The sequence below is a fragment of the Castor canadensis genome, chromosome 3 (genome assembly GCF_047511655.1).
Source record: "Castor canadensis chromosome 3, mCasCan1.hap1v2, whole genome shotgun sequence".
Classification (NCBI taxonomy): domain Eukaryota; kingdom Metazoa; phylum Chordata; class Mammalia; order Rodentia; family Castoridae; genus Castor; species Castor canadensis.
In genome coordinates this window covers 159082701-159097181 of record NC_133388.1, presented here as the reverse complement: position 1 = coordinate 159097181, position 14481 = coordinate 159082701, and the positions used below count along the sequence as shown (strand labels likewise).

At 38.9% G+C, this 14481-nt stretch overlaps 1 protein-coding gene across 1 annotated transcript in view; it reads right to left on the bottom strand.

Moving 5' to 3' along the window:
• The window catches only part of Laptm4b (lysosomal protein transmembrane 4 beta), a 63141-nt gene that overhangs the window by 30163 nt on the left and 18497 nt on the right, over positions 1 to 14481 (bottom strand). Inside the window, exon 2 of the mRNA XM_020177555.2 lies at positions 11251 to 11362. Coding sequence (XP_020033144.2) covers positions 11251 to 11362 — 112 coding nt within the window. The remainder of the gene's footprint in view (positions 1 to 11250; positions 11363 to 14481) is intronic.

Sequence of the window (14481 nt, the reverse complement as noted above, 5' to 3'; positions counted from 1 at the left end):
GAGAAATTTCACTAGAGCAGGCATTCTCTTTCTCTGCTTCTTGACTACTAGGATGTGAGTGCTCTTCTCTGCCACACCCTCCCTGCCTATGATGGTCTAAAACCATAAGCCAAGATAAATCTTTCCTCACTTAAGTTGTTTTCTCAGGGATTTTGTCACAATAATAAGAAAGTGACTAACACATCCCCACTTTAAAGAAAAAAAGGATGACTGAAAGAAGGAAAGTAATTTGCTCAAGGATGCCCAGGAAGTCTAAGCCAGAGCAAATACTCTTAGTCATTATGCTTGCTACCTGACTATGAAGGAGGTGGATCAAATGCAGTAGTGGAAGTCAGCCTACGGGGAAACTCATAAAAAAGGAGGAAGACATTAGTAAGCACCATTATCTACAAAACTTATTAGAGTTTGCAGCAATCTCTGAAACTTGAACCCAGGAAGAAGAAGTTTTATATTTTCTTCCCTGTCTACTTTGAAGGTTTCCAAATATTTAATGAGAAAAAATAATTTTATGGAAGCCAGCCCATTATAAGATATTCTCTGATTACTTCTCAGGTCTTAAAAGAATAAACAGATAGGAAAGTAAACTCAAGGCTTTATTTAAAAAATGAAAATAAATAAAAATATTGGGCTGAGGGCATAGCTCAATGGTAGAATGCTTGCCCTGCATTGCACAAGACCCTGGATTGGATCTCCAGCACCACCGAAGGTGTGTGTGTGAGGGGGTGGAATCTAGATCCTCAATTTCTATGTGTGCATCTAAAACAAGTCTGCAGGTTGGGGGATGGGATAAGAACCATGTAGCTCAAGGTAAGAGGGCATGCTAAGCATGGTCCTGAATTTGCTCACCAGCACAAAGAAACTATTATAACATTAAAAAAAGAATAATCTTCATGAGAACTGCATGTTCTATTCTGAAAAAAATAAAACAGTTCCAGAACTAAACTGTATCCTCAAAATTTGATTCATATCTCTTTTTCAAATAACATAAAATCCAGAGAAATGCAAATGGTACTAAAAGTGATAAACTATCCTATCACCACTCACAATGAGATACCACTTACCATAAAAATGTTAATCTGAGAGGTGGATACCAGTGGCTCACACCTATAATTCTAGCTACTTGGGAAGCTGAGACCAAGAAGATCATGATATGAGTTCAGCCCAGGCAAATAGTTGACCTCCATCTCCAAGATAACCAGATCAAAAATGTATTAATGGTATGACTCAAGTGAAAGAGCGCCTACTTTGCAAGTCTGAAGCCCTGAGTTCAAATTCCAGTCCCACCAAAGAAAAATAAAATAAAAATGTTAATCTGAGGAAAATTTTTAAATTCTATTCCAATAAGTGATTCTACCAACTACACTAAAGAGACTGGTTATACCCCAAGCATGTGAAATAGTTTAGGTGGACTTGAAGTATAAATTAAACCAAAAACAGAATACATAAGATAAAATGGGCTAATATTCCATCTCCTAGCAATCTAGAGCACCTAGAAATAATGTATATGGTAAACAGGAAAGTTACTCTGAGAAATTAAAATTCATTCCTGGTAGGGCTAGGGGCCAAATGCAATGGTAGAGCACTTGCTCAGCATGCATGAGGCCCTGGGTTGGAGACACACACACAATTCATTCCTCATAATGATTTCAAAGGCAAATGAGGAAACAGTCCTAAAAATATTTTTGTTTTTGAACCATCAATAAGGGAAGGGAAGGAATTAAAAAAGAATGACAGGACTATACTTAATTCTTTGCACAGTAGCTTCTCCAACCCAAGATCAGAGCATAACAATCTCACATTGTTTCCTAGATTAAATTCCTACCTTAATAATGCAACTCCAATTTGAAAATGATCCTCAGAAAAGCTATACCTCAGGCACAAAAGGCATAACAAGCAAATGCTTCTTGATACTCATTAGTCACTGAAATAGAACAGGCATGTAAAAGCTACCTGAAATGCCTTTCTTCAAATAATCTATTTTTAATTCTACTTTCCCTATCTCTTGGATTTGTTTACTCTTCAAAACTTGTAGCTAGCTTGCTACCTAATTTATGTTCCCACATCTTACTTGTCTAATCACAAGCCATGCTTACATCTAGATTTTCTCTAATTTCTGGTACTACCATACATGAAAACAAACAGCACTTGGGGTATACTGTCACCATGCAGGTGCAGAGAACTATCTTCAGCTGAATTCACAACAGTTCGTAGCTACTCAAGAGGAAAATACAAAGTCCTCACATCCCAAACACAAAACCTCAGTTCAACTCCCTGCTACAGGGCCCTAGGATGTAAGGCTGATAGCTTGGGGAAGAATAAACAGTAAGATACTAATTTTACTTCCTAAAACAGAAGGCAGAATCTAATATACTGTGGTGATAGTAACTTTTTATTAATGTGTAAAATCCATAAAGAAGAGAGTTTTTCTAACTTGCTAATTTATAACTTTGAGCTTAAGCTGCAAACTGATTTCATGAATATTCAGTAAGTATAACCTAGGATAAACACTGAGAAGCTGAAAAGATTAATAGGAACTTTTTGTTCTGAAGGACTTAATTGATAACCAGGCCCAATGACACCCAACAGTAATGTTCACATTCAGGAGTCTGAGGCCAACATGGGTTATATAGTGAGTTCCAGATCACTTTGGGCTACATGGCAAGACCCTATAAGAGCTTTAAAAAGAAAAAAACAAAAAAAGAGAGCTAATTAGCTATGGTGGATGAAATGAGAGGGAGGAATTCAGGAAGTAACAAGTGAAGGGAGGAGTGCTCAGAGGGGTGATATTTTCAGCCAAGATGAAAAACAAAGAAACTATCAAAATATATGGTATTTGGGCTGGGTCTTTTTATTTCTCGTAATTCAAAAACTTGAGATTTAATTCATGTACTGTAACACTCATCCTTTTAATGTATACTATTCAGAGGCTTTAGTATATTCACAAAACTGCATAATCACCACAAATACCAGAATATTTTCATTCTCTCAAAAAGAATCCTCAATGTCCATTAGCAACCACTCCTCATTCTCCCTCCCCCAGTCCCTGGCACCTAGGAATCTACTGTCTGTCTCTGCAGATGTGCCTATTCTGCACATCTCATAAAAATGGAATCATGCAACATGGGGCCTTTTGTGTCTGCCATCATTCACTTAGCATCATGTTTTCAAGTTTCCACCATTTATAGGATCTAAAGATTTAAAATAATCTTTTAAAAAATGAAGGAATCCCTTAAACTGTCAACTTCAAAGAATCTTAACATTCCACTCTCTAAACTCAGGAAGTTAGTTCCTGCCAGGTATACGCCTAACACCAAGAGATTTATATTTACTTCACTCTCATAAAGATTGCTCATGTTAACAATAGTGATTACATTCACTGGAGAAACAATTGTGTAACTGGACCTCAAGAGAAGAAAATAAATTCAGTAAAAAAAATAGACATAATCTATGTGGAAAAATTTTGGAAGCACCAGTGACAGACACTAGCTCAGATAACTAAAAAGCATAAGTTGTAAGTGGACTTCTTAAGGTTGCAAAATGCTGCAAATTTACTATAAAGATTATTGATTGTACATCTTAAAGGGGTTTTATGAATTACAATCTATAGTTTCAATGAAGTTGTTATAAAAAAGATGTAACTAAGTGGGACGCCAGTGGCTCAGGTCTATAATCCTAGCTACTTGGAAGACTGAAATCAAGAGGATCACAGTTCAAGGCCAGCCTGGGCAAACAGTTCATGAGACCTCATCTCCAAAAAAAACCAGAGCAAAATGGACTAGAGGTGTGTAGCAAGCAGCAGAGTGCCTCCTTTCCAAGCTCGAAGCCTGAGTTCAAACCTCAGTCCCACCAAAAAAAAATTAAAAAAAAAAAAAAAGATTTAACTAAACAAAATGCAACATGGAAAGATATCACACCTCCCTAAATAAATAGCAAATTTAACATAGTCATAAATATGTAATAGGACTTCCTGGGAACTGGACAAGCTGATGTTCTAGCACAGAAGAAAAAATATACTAGTAGGAATAGTCAGAATATCAGTGGGGACAAGTGGCTAGCCTATGAGTCCAGCTACTCAGGAGGCAGAGATGGGAGGATGATAGCTGTGAGACCCTATCTCAACCACTAAGCTGGGCATGGTGGCCTATCATCCCATCTACATGGAGAGCACAAATAGGAGGATCGAGATCCAAAGCCAGTCCCAGAAAAAATGGGGGTCCTGTCTGAAAAATAACTAAAGAAAAAAATCAGAACATGTCTTTAAAAGGACATGGTTAGCTTTATCGCATATTGTGACATATTTGCAGGATATGATATGGTAAAACAGCCCTGTGCATTTGTTCCTACCTATTCTGCAGAGGCTAGAAAGCTACAATCTATGTTTTCTGGATTCTCTTGCAGCTGGCAGCTAGCAGTTGAATAGGATTTCCCCATTGGATATAGACAGGGCAAAGACTTTCTTCTTAGCCTGAACTTAAGTCAGGCTCCTCTGAGTCCTCTTTTTGATTAGGCTGCAACCTTGGACTCTGTCCTTGTCCGTTCAGTCCAGTTTTACCAAGAATCCTGCTGAGTCAGTTTAGAGAAAAACCCTTATCCTTATCATCTAGTCACCTTTAATATAGGATCAAATTCCTATTTCCCCACCCTCCACATCTTATTACATAACCTACCTTCAGCAAGAATACTGTTGAGTTGACCTAGCAACAATCTCCTTTGTCCTGATGTTTGCTCAAGTGGATTTTCCATCCACTGACCCCTTATCCTGCTCCTTGGAGTTAAGAGGTGAGCCTTATCTCGCTCCCCTGGTGCAAAACCCCTTGACAATCCCCTCTTGAATAAAGCCTTTCACACTGATCACAAGTGTCTGAATCATTTTCTTAACATACAGTAAAACTGAAAAAACAAGTCTCAGGAAAATGCACAGTGTATTATGAATACACTCTCTAAAGTTCAAGCTCTTAAAAATTAAACAACAGGGTCTGGGGTGTGGTTCAAGTTGTAGAGCCCCTGCCTAGTAGGCTCTTTCAAACCACAGTACCACCAAAAACAATTAAGTGAATAAACAAACAACAGATCAGGTAGAGATGCAATCATATGTGGTAAATCTATAAAGAAAACAAAGGAACGGTAGGTGGCTGAAAAGAGTGGCTCCCTGACCAACGGAAATGATACAATCAGAAAGGAGCATACAAGGCTCTTTCAAAATGAAGACAAATTCAATTTCTTAAACCAAGTGGCAGACATATGACAACTGTTGTAGCATTATTTGGTGTGTTTCATAAATATTTTATAAATATTGGTTTGTACCCTCAATACGTAATAAGACATAACTCTATAAAGAATGAGGAATGGCAAATATTTGTTAATGAAAAGCCTGAATTCTTTCACCATTCAAAAATATTAAAATGTAAACACCATAACAAAATGCATTAGCAAAGTCACAGGGGAGAAGTACATGTGGTGGTGTGCTGGACACCTGGTCTACCCCAGTTCCTGCTCAGCTCCTGGCAAACTTTGGACCTTGAACCAATCAAGGATTCTGTAAGCTCCATGTATTTTGAGTTCAACAAGACATTTAGCAAAGACAGGGTCTCGCAATGTATATGTAGCCTAGGCTGGCCTCAAACTTTCAATCCTCGTGCCTCAGCCTCCATGTGCTGAGATTACCAAGAGGTGTGCGTTACCAAGCCCAGCTTTTTATTTTTCATTTTTAAAATAGTATTCTTGTAGGTAAAGTAGGGAGATGAGTGCCAAGAAAAAAGACTGGTTAAGTGAACCCCAAGCAAGTAGTTGAATTACTGCCGGATACTCTGCATTTGCCTTTCAAATTCAATCTTCAATGTGCTGCTCTCTGTGCCAGCAATCAGGCCTGTATGGGCAACCAATAGGGCTCCCTTTCCCTCTGGCTTTGGCTGAGTTTAATCAATGCAGAGTCCCGCCATGAGACAGTGAGGCTGCCTTCTGTTGAGGTGTGTTAAAAAAAAAAAAAAAAGTTGGGAGTGGGGAGTTGGCTGTGGTCCTGGATCCAAAGCTGCTGCCCCTTAGAAAGAGGTTAACTCCAGGGAAAGTCCCAGCTCTGTTCAGGATCATCCTCTTTTTCTTTTTCCTCCTCTATTTCTCAGTTTTTACCATCAAAACTTTCAAACACATGTAATCCCAGCATTCAAGAGACTGAGGCAAGAGGATTTTGAGTTTGAGGACAACCTGGGCTACATAGTAAGACCCTGACTCAAAAAAAAAAGAAAAGAAAAGAAAAGAAAAGCCAAAAAACTTTCAAACATTTAATAGAAGTATATAATGAATTTCCATCACTCATTTCACCTGTAATGTTTTGTTTCTGTCCATTCTATCAGTGGCAGAAATCTGGACTGCTTCCAATTTTGGCCTTTTGTTTTGTTTTGGCAGTTACGGGGTTTGAACCCAGGACCTTGCACATATTAGGCAAGGACATTATCACTTGAGCTACACCTCCAGCCCAATTTCTGGCTATTATAAATAAAGTTATCAAGACTTAAAATGGACACAAGTACTCATTTCTGTTGGGAATCTATCTAGGAATGAAACTACTGGGTCACAAGGTTAGTATGTATTTACCTAGCTTTAGTTTTCCCAAAGCGGTTGTGCAATTTACATTCCCAGCAGCAATTTGGAAATTCCAGTTACTCCACATCGACACCAACAAGTGGTATAGTTAGCTCTGTTTCTGCTGGCCATTTTGAACTGGATCAGTGACTCACTGTGACTATAATCTGTATATCCCGTCTAACTAATAATGGAGAATAATCTTATTTACTATCTTCTCTTGTGAGGTATCTATCTTCCTCCTATTGATTTCACCTCAAACCACTATTGGAAAGACCATCCTTTCCCCAATAAATGTAGTGATGTCTTTATCCTAAATCAGGTGACCATATGTAAGTGGCTACTAATTTTCGATTACTTTTTTGGTAATTTCCTTCCTTGAGCCAAGTGTGTCTACTCAGTGGATACAAAGTTTGACTACAAAGACAAATCTTCTGCAAAATTAATCAAATATTCATTTGGATGATCTGGTGTTTAGTACTGTACACCAAACTGATCCTTACTGTTACCAATCTTTGCCAATCCATTAAAATTTCACAAATAAAACTCTAAAAGTCTACTTGTTAGAGAGTAAGACAGTGTATAATATAATACACCATATATACATGCTTTGCAATCATTACCCTCTGGTCTTCTAAGTCTGAAGACAAATTTTCTTTAACTTTTTATTTTGATTTCATTTGTGTGTGTGTGTGTGTGTGTGTAGCTAAAGATAGAGAATTCACGTAATCCTTCTAATGTTAAAAATCTAACCCTAGTGTAGTAATTGAAACCAGGAAATTAACATGGGTAATGTGCTATTAAACTATACACTTTATTTGAATTTCACCTGCTATCCCCTCAATGTCCTTGTTATGTTCCAGAATCTAATCCAGGATTCCATGTGTGCTTCATTAGCTTTGAATCTGTCAGTTCCTTATCATTCCTAGTACAGTTAATGTTTTAATAACCTAAAAAGAATTATTCATTACAAACATGCATCATTTCTAATATTTCTATAACAGAAATATTAAAGGGCTAAATTTAATAGTGAAGAGAAATTCCTGTATTTTCTTTCTTTTTTGGTGGTACTGGGGTTTGAACTCAGGGCTTCGCACTTGCTGGCAAGCACTCTACTGCTTCAGCCATGCCTCTAGCCCTTTTCTCTCAGACTATTTTTGAGATAGGGTATCACTTTTTGCCCATGCCGGCCTGGACATCAATCCTCCCTTCTGTTTCATGATTCCCATCATAGCTGGGATAGCAGGCACATGCCACTAACCCCAGCTTTTTTTCCCACTGAGATGGGGTCTTACAAACTCTTTTGCCTAAAGTGGCCTAGAACTGTGATCTTCCCCACGTTGGCTTCCTGAGTAGCTGGGATGGCAGGTGCATGCCACTGCATCTAGGTACTGGTTAAGATGGGGTTTGGGAACTTTTTTGTCCAGACTGGCCTTGAACCTCAGTCCTCCCAATCTCCATCTCCAGAGCAGCTAGAGTTATAGACATTAGCCACCAGTGGCCAGCTATTTTCTTTATTCCAGCGGATTCTTCTATAAAAGGCTCCTGTATAACCCATTTTGATGTAAATAGGAATTTGGCTTTCTTCCACTCAATCATTTCACAAAAACATCACATGACAATCCTGGATAGTATTGTCATCCAGCTGCTACCACTCAAAAAGATGGCAACATAAAACTGTTACATTAACTTGCATAATTTTCAAGCATAATTTAAAGTGATTGTACCAACCTCAAGGACATTTAATTCTACTAACATCTGCATTAAATCTTAAAGACTTGTCTGATACTATGACTTTTGAACCACAAACTTATTAAAGAAAGAAGATCAAAACTCATGGAAAGGAAATGTAAAAAGGAAGAGGTTTTTTAAACAATCCACCCAAGTATCTTCTGTACCTTCTTAACTATGTGCTATAAATGACAGTCTTAAAAGTAATTACAAACTATTCATTCAATCTTTCCAAATATATGACACATGAGAGAAACGTCAAATGCACTGGAATTAATATCCAGGACATTGGAAAAGCAATTACTATTTTAAAGTTTTAAGCACAAGCAAGCTTTTGAAGGCAGCTAAATTAAGCCTATCCTGTCAGATAGTGATTACCCAGCTGAATCTCTGGCAACGGAACAAGGCACACACTGGGGTCATTCAATCCAGACGGAACCAATGGTATTATTTTAAACTTCTTTTTCTACCCTCATTTACCTTAGAAAAGAAATCCAGCTACTAGAAATAGTGAGAGAAAATTTATTTTTAAATGTCAATCACATACTTTATGTGTAGTTTGTAGTCTTTTTAAACATGAAAGGAATTAATTTCAAGATTAAAGAACGTATTATTCTTTCTGGAGAAATTAAAAAATGTTACAGAAGTGACAACTGTATCTGACAAGGTCCCAAAGCCCAGGATAACATACTCCTGACTTCTTAATCCTTACTATTTAACAATGGTGATGGAAGATGACAGACAGAAAACTAAAGTGATATAAAGTGTTTCCTGTTTTCATTTACTTCATTACTAATTGATTGCTGTCTGGCTCTTCCTCCTGATCTCTTATAGTTAGGACCCCCAGGGCTCAGTCCTGGAACTCCTTCCTCTTTCTCTAACACAAATGCTACTCTTAGGCTGATGTCTTCAAATGTATATCTCAGTCCAGACTACCTTTCTGATTTCTCTACCTCAAGACAGTGAGATATACTGAGCATTTTCTATAGGTCAAACCCCATTCTAAGCATTTTTATGAACTAACTCATTTAAATCCCACAACAACCCTGCAAGGTTAGCAAATACTATAATCATCTCTGTCTTTCAAAGGAGGAATCTAAGACAAACGAAAAAAAAAAAAAGAGGCCAGTAACTAGCTCAAGATTAGCACATTTCACACATGGAGGGATTCAAACTGAGCTCTTCTGGGAGTAAATAATGGGGGAGGGGTGCAGTTAATCAGATTAAAGTACAATATACACATGTGTGATACCAAGGCAAACCCTCCTTGAACAATCAACATATACTTTAAAAAAAAAAAAAAAAAAGGACAGGAAAGTAAAACAGGTCTGTCCAGGGGTGAATACCAGCAGGAGAGGGTAGGGTAAACGACAGTAAAGGAAGGCAAATATGGTGGATGTATTTTGTATAATTATGTATGAAAACAGAACAACGAAATCTGTTGAAATTGTTCTAAGAAGGGGGTAGGAAGGATGAGGAATAATGAAATGTGCTAATAAGGCACCAGAGGCTCACACCTGTAATCCTAGCTACTTGAGATGCTGAGATCGGGAGGATCCAAGTTCAAAGCCAGCTCAGTTTGCAAGACCCCCATCTCCAAAATAACCAGGGCAAAATGGACTGGAGGTATGACTCAAGCAGTAGACAGCCTGCTTTGCAAGTAGGAAGCCCTGAGTTCAAACCCCAATCCCACCAAAAACAAAACAAAATATGTAGTATTTTATATAAGTAAATGTCACAATGAATACCCCTATACAAACTATTATATGTTAATAAATAAAAAATATATAGACAATAAAAAAAAACTGAGCCCTTCTGGCTTCAGTCCCTACATATACAATAAGGATGCTTAGCTAAGTCACGTAAGTCAAAGTCTACTTTACTTCAAGGGTGTTCTCATCTCCTGACTCCAGCCTTTCTTGCCTCTATGAAAATGCAGGTCATCTACTGAAGCTAAAGAGTAAAAGTCATCTTTAATTCTTCCCTTTCCCTTGCTGCCCACACCACCGAGTTGTGTACAAACTCAGTCTCTCTCCTCCATTCTTAGTGCAGCCTAAATCATAGAGAAGCATCCCCAAGACGAGTCTCCCAAGCTCCATGCTCAAAGCCAGTCCCCAGATACACTGCACACTCAACAATAAAAGGGATCTTAAGACACTCATGCATTTACTTAAAAGTACTGACCAGCCTTTTCTCATGAACCTCACTTGTCTTTGGAACGCTTGTGGTCTATCTTTACACTCTGAGCCACTATTCCACCTTAGTTTGCTTTCCAATGCTTTCTTTCAGTCATGTGAAGGTCCCCAGAGCCATCAAGAAAAAAATTTTCATGACCTTCTGTTGGGATTTATGTATCTAGCACTGCCCCTCACTTAATTTGGGCTAAGGTTCAAGTTGTGAACACTCAGGGTTGGGTGCCTCCTCTCCTCCACTAACCCAACATCCATAACCCTGCGCCTATTTCCACTTACTGGAAAAAGGCTCCAAATTTACCAAACAACAGGATCTCTAGAATCTCCATTCTAGAGATTTCACCTCCTGGAAGAAAGATAAGTTCTAGAATATATCAGGATATACAATGAGATACGCACACTCCTTTTCATCTTCCTTCTCATTTATTCCTTCTCCTTCCAAAAAGGTGAAAGGGCTGTGGGTAAAAGATCTATGACAAAGTATTAACTTTAAAAATGAACAAATTAATGTAATATGGGAAAAAGAGATCTTATTTAGACTCTCAAACTTAGAACAGAGGCAGAACACAGGCAGAGCATAAGTATTTGTTGATTTGATTTGCAATGATGGAAAGAGAAAGGAAAGTTAAAACATCAGCTCAAATGGGCTGGTGAATCAATATCTGTAATCTAATAGGAAGGACAGGCAGTCAAAGTCCCTGCTCTTCAAAATCCCAAAATACCTACAACTATTATGTGATGTACTTACTGGCATCATCCATTAATTCAAAGTCCCCTCCTAGTTCAGAACTTGAAAAGTGGTACTGATCTCGATCAGCCAGGGCGCTCAGTAAAATCAACAATACCACAGCATTGATGATCTGCAATGAGGAAAAAAAAAAAATGTAAGGAACCCTAGTATATGATCCTCATAATAGAAACTTAAGTGGTAATGTGAAGTTTCACTGTCATCACTAGGCTCCACCCAGTGAGGGAATAGGTAAAGGTTCCCAAGGCAGAGACATAACCAGCCCACTCAGCTGCGGCAAAGGGCACAGGGAAGGATTTCACCTGGTTCCTCACCCTACTCCAAACCAGGCATCCTGAGCAGTGAGCAACTAGCATAACACAGGCCCTAATGGCACTGGCTAGAAAAAAGCACAGAAACTCTCCGGTCAGCCAAGTGTACAGTGATGAACTAAGTAAGAACAGGCAATGCAGATTTTTCCAGTTTTCACACATTTTTCACAGGATCAAACCATGGAAGCTTTGAGACCATCCAGAAAACAGTTTCAAGAATGCATGCTAAGCTACTCAGCAGTGGGGATCCTCATTCCTGCAGCAGCACACTAGACTCTGGGTAGCACAGGACCACATCTGTCTTCAGGAGTGCTGAGTAAAGAAAGTGCCTTCAGCTGCTTCAAATTCAGTCCACCCATGTGCAAAGTAAGTGATTTTCCTTAACATCTCCCACCTCTGATTTCCTTTTCTGCTATCTTAAAACCAAGTATCGCCATTCATAATTCAGAATGGACAACACTCAGGCACCTACTTTATATAGATTCTCTATCTCGAGCCTTGCAGTAACCTAATAAAGTAGGTGCTAAACGACCCCCATTTTACAGAAAAGAAAACTGAGGTTAAGAACATTGCCCAAGATCAGACAACAAACTGTAAAGATGGAATTTAAATTCCATCTTAACCTCTCTAAAGTCTACTCTTTTTGTAACTTGATTATCTCTGGACTCACCATTTTCCCCATCGCCCACTTTCAACCAACTGCAAAATCCTGACCATTTGCCAGCTGTGATACTGCATGCCTGTAATCCCTGCTACTTGGGAGACAGAGACCCTATCTCAAACACAAACAAGTTGGTGCAGTGGTATCCACATGTGGTCTCAGATACTCAGCATGTAGAAGTAGGGAGGTCAAGGTTCAAGGCCAGCCCTGGGCAAAAGCATAAAACCCTATATGACAAACTAAAAGCAAAAGGACTGGGGCATGGCTCATGTGGCAAGCATAAAGCCCTGGGTTACATACCCAGTACTGCAAAAAAAAAAAAAAAAAAAAAAAAAAAAAAAAACCAACCTGTGTTTCTACTTTCTGTATTCCTCCTAACTATCCTTGCTGAGAAATACTCAAGTGAAGTACAACTGTGATAGGGCATGGGGAACAAGCAAGCATTTCAGAGTTTAGGTGAGGCACAAACTGAGGCTGACTTCTCTAAGTTCAGAAACTTATGATTGCACTCTATGTTTTACTCTTCTCAAAATGGAGAGAAAAGATGAATAACCTCCTTATACATGGAAAAAGCCTTTTACTAACAACATTAACCAAAGGCAAACATCTGACCTACTACAAAATTGTACTTGAAAATACCTACTTGCAGAAGAGGTTCATATGGAGAGTTGGGTTCTATGGTAAAACATCCACTCCAGAACTCATTTTAAAATGGCAATGTCAGGGCTGAGGGTGTGGCTCAAGTGGCAGTGCTTAGTCAGTGCAGGCCCTGAGAATTGCCAAGTAAATTCAAGTGATAATCTCACGTGCTTATTTTAGGTTTGCTGTATAATTTGGAATTTGTTTCCTTCCTCTACTTTCCAAGTTGTCTAATATAGCATGATTTGTTAATATATATAAAAATAGCAGTTTCCCAGAATCACTACTTTAAATAGATAGTACAATTGGTATATAGTGAGAAGTCAGTCACTCTCCCACAGAACTACCCTTTTTTGTGGTCCTGAGATTTGAACTCAGAACCTCATGCTTGCTAGGCACTCTTACTGCTTGAGCCACTCCTCCAGTTCTTACCATTTTTTATTTCTCTCCAAATATCCAAGATACTTCAGAGCATACTTTGAAGAGGGTGTGGTTAGCAAACTCTGAAGAAAACTGTTCAGAACCCATTTAAGGCTTAAAGGGGACACAGGTTAGTTCCATGGTTGGCAGCATGGTGCTTAGCAAGGATATTACCTTTTTGGGGCTCACAGGTGAAGCTTTAAAGGAGGGAGGTGTTAGGACCTGGGTATGAAATGTCCCCCAAAAGCTCATGTAGAGAAGGTATGATCCCCAATCAAGCAGCATTCAGAGGTGGGTCCTATGACAGTCACTGGATCATGAGGGCTCGGAGCACATGGTCCCTAAGTGGAAGTAGAGCCTAGTTGAGGGAGCAGGTTATTGGAAGTATTTCCCCCCCCACCCCCGGCATTTTTCTTTTTCTTCTCTTCTCTTTCTCTCCTTACTCTTCCCTCCTAACCCCCGCTTCCTGGCCACCATAAAGTTAGCAACCTCTTTCACCAAACACTTCTGCTGCCATGGTGCTCTGCTTTACCATAGGCTCAAAACGCTGGACCAAATAATCTTTTCCTCCTCTAATTTTCTGAGATAATTTCTCACAGCAATGGAAATCTAAGGGTAAAAAGAAGATTGAAAGATGAGGAGGTAGTGTTGTGAGTCTGGTTAAGGAAATATGGGCCAGATTTAAGGATCCTGTGGGACTTGTGGGGTTTGAATTTTATTCTAAGTGTAGCAAGAAGGCACTGGAGAATGTTGTAGAAGGGAAGAAAGCCAACTGATCAAAGTTCAAACAAGCAAATATGCATGAAACACCTACATTGGTACCTGGCATATAACAGTCACTTAAATTAGTTCTCTTCTTCATACATCAATAAGGACCATTAGTGTCAAAACATTATCCATTTTTCAGATTTTGTAAGCCAATGTTGTATAAGTGCTTTCCTTCTCTTTATTCCAACTGACCTGCCTTTTTTTCCCCTAAGAACTAGTGTAGAAATCAGGGCTTTCTGCTTGCTAGGCGGGCACTATACCATTAAACTGAATCTCTAGCCCTTTTGGGTTTTTTTTGCTCTGTTTTTCAGATAGGGTCTTGAGCTTTTTGTCAGCCTTGGACTGCAATCCTCCTACCTACTACTCCCTCATAGCTGCGATTACAGGAGTGTGCCTGGCTTGTTTTTTGAGACGGGATCTTGGTAACTTTTT